This window comes from Hippocampus comes, unplaced genomic scaffold, assembly GCF_001891065.2.
Source record: "Hippocampus comes isolate QL1 unplaced genomic scaffold, H_comes_QL1_v1.1 scaffold388, whole genome shotgun sequence".
Taxonomy (NCBI): Eukaryota; Metazoa; Chordata; class Actinopteri; order Syngnathiformes; family Syngnathidae; genus Hippocampus; species Hippocampus comes.
This window is the reverse complement of record NW_017804840.1, coordinates 64,099-72,553: the sequence shown is the minus strand read 5'-3', so window position 1 is coordinate 72,553 and position 8,455 is coordinate 64,099. Positions and strand designations below refer to the sequence as shown.

At 39.9% G+C, this 8,455-nt stretch overlaps 1 protein-coding gene across 5 annotated transcripts in view; it reads right to left on the bottom strand.

The window, feature by feature from the left end:
- The window catches only part of syne3 (spectrin repeat containing, nuclear envelope family member 3), a 60,840-nt gene that overhangs the window by 26,661 nt on the left and 25,724 nt on the right, over positions 1 to 8,455 (bottom strand). For 4 of the 5 annotated variants that reach the window (XM_019870025.1, XM_019870042.1, XM_019870034.1 and 1 more), the window contains 4 exons: positions 5,673 to 5,816; positions 3,312 to 3,446; positions 2,064 to 2,225; positions 1,517 to 1,689 (listed from right to left, as the gene is read on the bottom strand). In XM_019870025.1, the coding sequence (XP_019725584.1) occupies positions 1,517 to 1,689; positions 2,064 to 2,225; positions 3,312 to 3,446; positions 5,673 to 5,816 (614 nt within the window). The remainder of the gene's footprint in view (positions 1 to 1,516; positions 1,690 to 2,063; positions 2,226 to 3,311; positions 3,447 to 5,672; positions 5,817 to 8,455) is intronic. The other variant, XM_019870051.1, reaches the window with a different exon arrangement.

Here is an 8,455-nt window from a genome sequence, read left to right as displayed (position 1 = left end):
CACACACACACACACACACACACACACACACACACACACACACATACACATACACATACACATACACATACACACACACACACACAATTTCACTACTTCAACATCTATATATGATATAAATATAACTCAGTCAGCCAGTGACAAATACAATCAAATGAAGTCCAACTGTGATCTGGGAACTCTTCCCTGCTGTTTTTTCAATTCCCATCCCCAAAGGTACCATTACTTAAAAATGACCTGTATTCTATTTGTGTACTTTAAACCCTGCCTTTGAATTTCACTACTTCAACATCTATATATGATATAAATATAACTCAGTCAGCCAGTGACAAATACAATCAAATGAAGTCCAACTGTGATCTGGGAACTCTTCCCTGCTGTTTTTTCAATTCCCATCCCCAAAGGTACCATTACTTAAAAATGACCTGTATTCTATTTGTGTACTTTAAACCCTGCCTTTGATAAATCACTCGTGACGGCACGTTATAGTTGAAGACCTTTGGACACTTCAGATCCTTTGGACAGATAAGAAAATATGAATTCCTTCTATCTTACTTTTATGCATTCAATGAGACATAACGTTGTATTCTTTAAACTAAGGATTCATTCGCAACTATTCACTGTTCAATGTAGCCAAATAAATCCTTCATTTTTAATTAATTTGTCATGACTAGCTTTTTTTTAAGTAGCAATTGCATATGTTCTTTCATATGCTACAGGGGTGGGCCAGTGGTTAGCACGTTGACCTCACACTGCAGAGGTGCAGGGTTTGATACCGGCTCCAGCCTTCCTATGTGGAGTTTCCATGTTCTCCCCGTGCCTCAGTGGGTTTTCTCCGGGTACTCCGGTTTCCTCACACATTCCAAAAACACGCATGGCAAATTGATTGGGCACTCCAAATTGTGTGCCCCGCCTACTGCCCAAAGACAGTTGAGATAGGTTTCAGCACCCCACACGACCCTTGTGAGGATAAAGCGGATCGGAAAATGGATGGATGGATGCTACTGGGGGCGGCATGGCCCAGAGGTAGTGTGGTTTTGGTTGCGACCATGTCGAAGGGGTCCTTAAGCAAGATACCGAACCCGCAGTTGCTCCTGATGCTGCATCATCAGTAGCTCAATGAGGTAACAGTGTAGAGTACCAAAGGTAGAAAAGCGTATACAAGTGACAGTCCAGTTACCATTTAGGTATGTTCTGACCAGAAACCTTTCCCACATCACGTTTACTTGGTTCGATCTATTTAATCAAGTAAGGGCTGTGTTGAGTTATATAATGTGAATACATCTAAAGAACACTTGTGAAGATATCTGTATGGGCTCCATTAATAACACAGTACATGATAGTTAGAAATGCCACAGTCCCCGGTGGGTCGGGAACAAAATGAGCACCGAGCAACAACCTCTGGTGCTCCTTTGACAACCAGATCAAAATTGTGAATTACATTCCTGAATATGCCTCCTTTAATCTGTTTAAATGCTAACAAGCCAAGTTTTCTTCCACGTTCGTCTTGTTTTACCTGTGAATATTGAGACTCATGGTGTACAACGCCAACCATAAACCTTGAAGACGCTTCATATCCCCCACAATGTGGACTCTTCCTTCCTCCGAAGTCCTTTTTAAAACAGCCTCAGCCAGTATCTCCATCTGTTGTAGCTGGATCTTCTTCTCCGGAAACTCTCCAAGTGCTCTCTAGGGATAGTCAATAGCAAATCAAAAGAAAAAGAAGAAACCTAAACACTCAATATCAGCTCAACTATCATTATGCAGAAGGTTTTGAAAACCAAATTTGTATCAGCAGAGCCATAAGTGGATTTTTCAACAATATTCAAATCAAATGAGATCCAACAGAAGATTTCTATCAAACATTGTCTTTTTATGTACATGTAACCAAAAGGAGACTTTCGTAACAATATATGTCACACTGAATTGCTCACGATCCATATTTTGAGTGGTGTAGTAACTAGATCAACTTGTATCTGAGAACGTAAACAAACATAACTAAAATACATAAATAGAAGGATTGTGACAATATTAACAAAAGGAGTAAGCATGAAGACTCAGACCTGTGCCTCATCCTCGCGACTTTCTAAGCTCCACTCTCCAGTAGGGATCTTGAAGGACTCCAGCTTCTGCTTCATGACAATACACCATTTCTCTATGTTTAGGAAATTGTCATGGAAATGTGCATGATCTACAATACTCTTCTCACTCTCGTGCAGATTGACCTGCAAACAACAATAGCAAAAACACTACCAGTGTCATTTCTTAAAATGCATTCATAACCTTGTACATTTCAGAATTTCCAGGGTTTTTCCAGCATATCAAATGTCAAGGCTACTGCTGACAGCTCGAAAACCGAGGACACCAAGATACCCGTTATTATCTGACAAGCGTTGCACTCACGACAGAGTTGGGTTTTATTTTTAACTGCAATGGATTACTGTATATGCACATCAGCTCATGATGTATTTCGAGTGGAAACATTAGCGGTGCAGCAGGTAAAAACTTTGCGACACATGCATGGTATTTGGTAGGATTGTTCCTTCAATATCACTTTTTCAGAAAAAAGTGGGAGCCACAGAAAAAGACAAAAAAATATCAATGTGGCGGTCTTTTTTCAAGATGGCTGCCATATGAGCATCTGTTGTGGCATTGTGCTCAGAAACTGGTGAAAATTGATGGGTGTTGTTTGCAGGTCACCTTCTCAGAAAAAAATGCTTCCAAAAACATTCAAAGAAAAAAACAGAACAACAAATAAGGCATATAATAAAATCAAAAAATGAGACAGTGGCACGGTGGTTGGCTGGTTAGCACAACGGTGCAGGGGTGCGGGGTTGAATTCCTGCTCCAGCCTTCCTGTGTGGCGTTTGCATATTTTCTCCGTGCCTGAATGTGAACATGCACACGCACACACATACTCAGAGCACACACAGACATACAACCATTCATACTCACACTCACACCAAGGTCAATTTAGAATGGTCAATCAGCTTGCCATGCATGTTTTTGGAATGTGGGAGGAAACCGGAGTATCCGGAGAATACCCATGCAGGCACGGGGAGACATGCAAACTCAACAGAGGAAGGCCGCAGCCGGAATTGAACCCCGCACCTCTGCACTGTGAGGCGGACGTGATAACCAGTCAACTACCGTGCCGCCCAAAATGATAAGATTATATAGAATTGTATTTTGATGGCATCAACCTCATACTATTGGAGCATATCACATCTTTCTGTCTACACTGCAGACAATGGCAGCAAGCTATCAGATACCTATTGGATTTTGAGGAAGCTGAGCTCATTATATCCTACCTCAACTGTCTTCTTAAGGTATTTCCAGTCAGTAAACAATTGTTCAAACTGAGTCTGGTTGCTCTGACAGCCTGATATGAGATTTTCAAGAGCTTTGATGGGGGCTTCACAGTCTTCCAGGTCCTTTTGAATCACCTGAGAAAAAGACACAGTGTGACAGTTATTTTTATCTTTCGTGTAGGTTTTCATAAATGTTGTACGTAACTATTTTCCACGTTCATTTAAAATAAAATAATCCAGTGTTGCATTGAAAAAAATACCGGTATTATCCAGAGGTATTTATTGGTTAATACACCTATTCTGTAAAATGTGCATCTTAAAATTTGAGGGCAGACCATAAAACATAACTTGTGATAATGCTTCTACAGTGGTACCTCTACTTCTGAAATTAATTGGTTATGGAAGAAATTTCGAAACTTAAAAATTTTGAAAGTAGAGACGCGTTTTCCATGTAAATGCCTGAATCCGTTCCAAGCCCCCCCCCTCCCAAATTCATACAAAAATGTTTCCTAAAGCATACAAATGCATCAAAACATGTAACAAACAAATGTAACAAATTAGATTATTGCACAATAAATGAGAGTTGTGCATAATGTAAAAACCAAAGGATGGAGTAAAGAATAAAAATGATGGTCATTTAACTTTTAACACACCTCATCGTTTTTTTGCCCTCTTTCGTTCATGTTCTCTCTCAGAAGTGGTTTTTGCCTGGCATTTTGTAAATAACTGATCCAAGGACGTTTGATTTTGTCGGCTTTTAACAATCCTTTGAAAATGTCCAAGGCAAACATCAGCATAGTGAGCAATCGCCCGACTGGTGAACAATTTTTCTGGGTGGTTCACATTTACGTGAAACCATCGGAACGCCTCGTAGCCCGAGGGGCGAATCACAAGGATGCTGCAGAAACACATTCTATCTCCACACATAGACACATACGGTGGAGGTCCCTCTTGGCCAATGGGATGCCAGGAAGATGCTCGGTCGTAGCCAATGGCAGAGCAGCTATAAGTATGTTGCGTTCAGGAAACTCGGGGCTGCGAGTAGCAGCCCAGACTGCACTTTCACCTTTCGTACCTTGAAAGTTCTTTCGTAACAAGAGAAAATATTTTCCTGTTGAGGCATTTCGTAACTTGCTGGCAACATTGTACGCTGTCCATAGAGACATTTCTCGTCCATTGTACTGTATTTCAACGACTCATGAGTTTATTTAATTGTCCATAAACACCTTTTCTTGGTGGAAACCTGACACTACAGTGAGCGAGATTTTCCATGTTAGGGTGGCATTTCTCATCAGGTGTCACCACAGTGATTCTATATTTAGCGTTCCACCGTGATTATATATTTAGCATTCATAACTGGGATTTATACCTGCATCAAAGGTCCACCGCACTCAATAAAATATCCGCTAGAAATCCCAAGTAATTTTTTGCAAAATTCCTTTATTTTGCATGAGAATGGGTGGACAGGATAAAGCCGAGGTTAATCTTTATAACAGGAAATCTTTGGCATAAACTCTCACGACTAACTTTAATATACAGTGAAACTCCTCTACAACGAAATCATGTTTGCAGCAAGAAATTTTTCACAACAGGGGGCTTTTCACTGTAGCAAATTTTATATCAGATATAAACAACACACGCACACGCACGCACACACACACACACACACACACACACACGACACGTGTGTACTCTTTATTTTTATTCCAACACGTAGTGCATAAATATGAGCATACACTTATTTGACACTTCATAGAACCAGTGTAGAAAGAAAAAAAAAAGGAAAGAAATTTCTTGCATAATGTCTTTTACTTTGCTTCCTCCATCTTTCATTTCCATTACTTTTATCCTGTCTCCAAGCGTGAATGCTTTTCTTTTCTTAACTCCTTGGTCTGCAAAGGTCCGTTTCGTAGTCATTTTAGCAATGCAAGGTTCGTGCTGTGTCTGAAACAAATACTTCCTGTACTACTGCGCATGTGTAAACCAGTGTGGTGGTTGCTGTTGCCGTTTCCGAACGAAGCAGTAGAGGTCGCTGTGGCATGCTGAGGTTGGATTAGACTTTTGCGGAAGGCTTGTTTTTCTTGTAGTGAATCTCGTTGCGAGGCAAGAGCAGAGAAAAAGATTCCGTATAACGGAACTGGTGGACCTTTCGTCGTAGGGGAGCAGAAAAGTGGGAATGCCTTTCAGGCATGAACATTTTTTCAGGGTATTTTCGCCCATGTAGGTTTCGTTGTAGAGGAGTTTCACTGTATTCCATTTATTGTCGTATTAACTCAAGATGACAGCTTTAAATATTCACAGCTGAAATAAGAATTTGATACCATCTATAATGAAAAAAATATTGCCGACAATTTAACTCACCCTGAATTGGTCGGCTTGACTTTTCTTAGCCAGGATGTCAGGCAGAAGCCCTTTAGTTGCAGTCATTGCATCTCTGAGACTTGTCAGCTTGGAGCGAACCAAAATGTAGGCCTCTCCAAAGTCCTTTGTTCTTGAAATTAAGCCCTGAAAAAGTAAAAGTCCACTTCAGTTAGTATACTAATTTTGCAAACCACAATTCCAACAAAGTTGGAAAGCTGTATAAAATGTAAATAAAAAGATCACAATGATTTACAAATCGTTCTCTTATCATCAATTGAATACACTTAAAACACTAGATGTTTAATACCTGGAATGGTGAACAATATTGTTTTTTTGAAAAAAAAAAAAAAAGAAATCGAGATAAATAATTTTAGGACAAAATTTAATTCAGATTTTTTCTGACAGATATTGCGATTTGATTCGATTTAGTGCAATAGTCATTATGTACAGTAAGATTTAAAATGTAAACTATTTGTAAAAATATTTCAAATATACAAAAAAAACCTTTGCACAAATGTACATGTTCATTGGAGATAACTATAAGATAGGTGGCAAATTGTTTTTTCATATTTTTGTTATAGATTAACTTGTTTCAGACGGAGACTGAGAGCTGAGCGATGTGGTCTAAAATTCGTATCTTGGTATACAGTGATCCCTCACTTATCGCGATTATGCGATGGGGACAGGGACCCGGCCGCGATCAGCGAAAAACCGCGAAGGAGGGTTTGCATCCCCACTAGAAATTTTATGTGGGTAAGTGTATGTGGATACAAGCATGTTTAAAATATGTAAACAGTGATTATACTTGACATATTTGATACAAAGACGACAGCAATACATGTATTTACTCTTTAATTATAAAACCTTATAGAGTAATTAATATTCATCAGCACTGCCTTCTGAGAGAGGCAGACTTGTGTTGGTGGAGGCGGCTGTCACTTTACGTTCTGATGGTGTAGCCACCGTTAGCCTTCAGCTAGCTCCTGGCCATGTATCCCTGCGCAGCGGATGTGTTTATGATAAGACAATTAATCGGTATTGATGAGACGAAGAGAGATGTGTGTTTCACGTGCTGCTGCCTTTGGACAAGCCCAAGCCCAAAAAGCCCAAGCCCAAAAAGCCCAATGCTATTAAGTTAATAAAACTTTATCGGTCGCCTGGAGGTTGGGCTCGCTGGCAAGCACCTGATGGCCGGGCCTGCACCCATGGGGCCCGGCCGCGCTCAGCCCGAAAGGGTAATGTGGGTACCCCTCCCCATGGGCTTACCACCTGTGGAAGGGGCCAAAGGGGTCAGGTGCCCTGTGAGCTGAGCAGTGGCAAAAGGCAGGGACCTTGGCGGTCCGATCCCCGGCTACAGAAATAAGCTGTAGGCAAATTAAATGACCTCTCTGACAGGAGGAGCCTGAGCTGGTGTGCAAGGCAGAGGAGTTCCAACTAGATATAGTCGGGCTTGCCTCGACGCACAGCTTGGGCTCTGGTACCAGTATCCTCAAGAGGGGTTATAGTTATTGATACAGACAGTATTGAGACTTAATTATGGTTAAAATGACCTGAGTGCAAAGACAAAAGTAACACAGTGGGACTGATTTTATTCGTGTCACAAATCTCTAGTCAATGATTTGTTCTAGTTTGATATTTAGGTGGTTTGAATTTTTTTGTAACAAACCGACAAGTCACTTTGCCATCATGTGCTTGTCTGTTGCTGGTCACCATGGTCAAAAGATGGTCAAAGAGTTAGTGTGAATGCTCAGATGCATGTAAATTAATAGAAAACCTTGAAATCCAATGAATAGAACAAAATAAATAAAACTATTCACATTAGGTATAAGTTGTGGAATGTAAATCATACTGCGTTGCCCAAGGAAGGGAGACAAATATTTTTTGCGCCGTTTACCAAAAAAAAGAAAAAAGGTGGATGATTGCTATCAAAACGTAGTTTGAATTTAATTTCAATTATAAATTAAAAATATTTTTAAAAATTAGTCTTGAGGTGAGTTGATTATCCAAATTATAAAGTGCTTAGTTTAAGTTAAATAGGAAAGGCCATAGGCCTCCACACGATGGCGCTGTTGGCATTGTGCGGGAAAAGTTACAGAACAGTAAATAGCACTGCAGTTGATAATCATTTGCTTTATTGAGCGACTAAATATATTGGGATAATCATTCAGCAGATTAAACCAATACCTACAAAGACAGTATTAAACATGGGCACGTTCAGTGGTGACTGACACATTTTGTTTTCTGTTTAATTTCCGAAGCATTTGTTTGGAAACACAAGCGAAAGGAATCATTGTGTTGTGTTGTCGCTATGTGGTAATTTGGCTATTGGCAAACAATAGTCTTTGAGTTTTGACCAGATGATAGCGCAATAGCACAAGGTTTCAAACACAATTTACTGCACAAGCGGCCGTTTCTATTACCAAAGCAGCTAGTCACAAACTGAGCACACACACGCACGTGTACACACACTAAATTTCGAAACCCAAACTAAAAATGTATTTCGTCCCTGGGAACCAAATGTGTATTTATTGCTGTAACATTGAAATATACATATAATTTATTGGCACAGAACAAAATAGACATTAATATAGTGAAAAAGCCGTTAACATCAAGCTTAACATTCAATAAAACAGCTTGCAGCATTTTCAGAGATGAAAGTGGACTTTTCTGAAAATTCCGGAAAAAAATAAATAAATAAATGTGTGTGTGTTGTGTGTGTGTGTGTGTGTGTGTGTGTGTGTGTACACACACGCACACCCACACACACACACACACACACACGC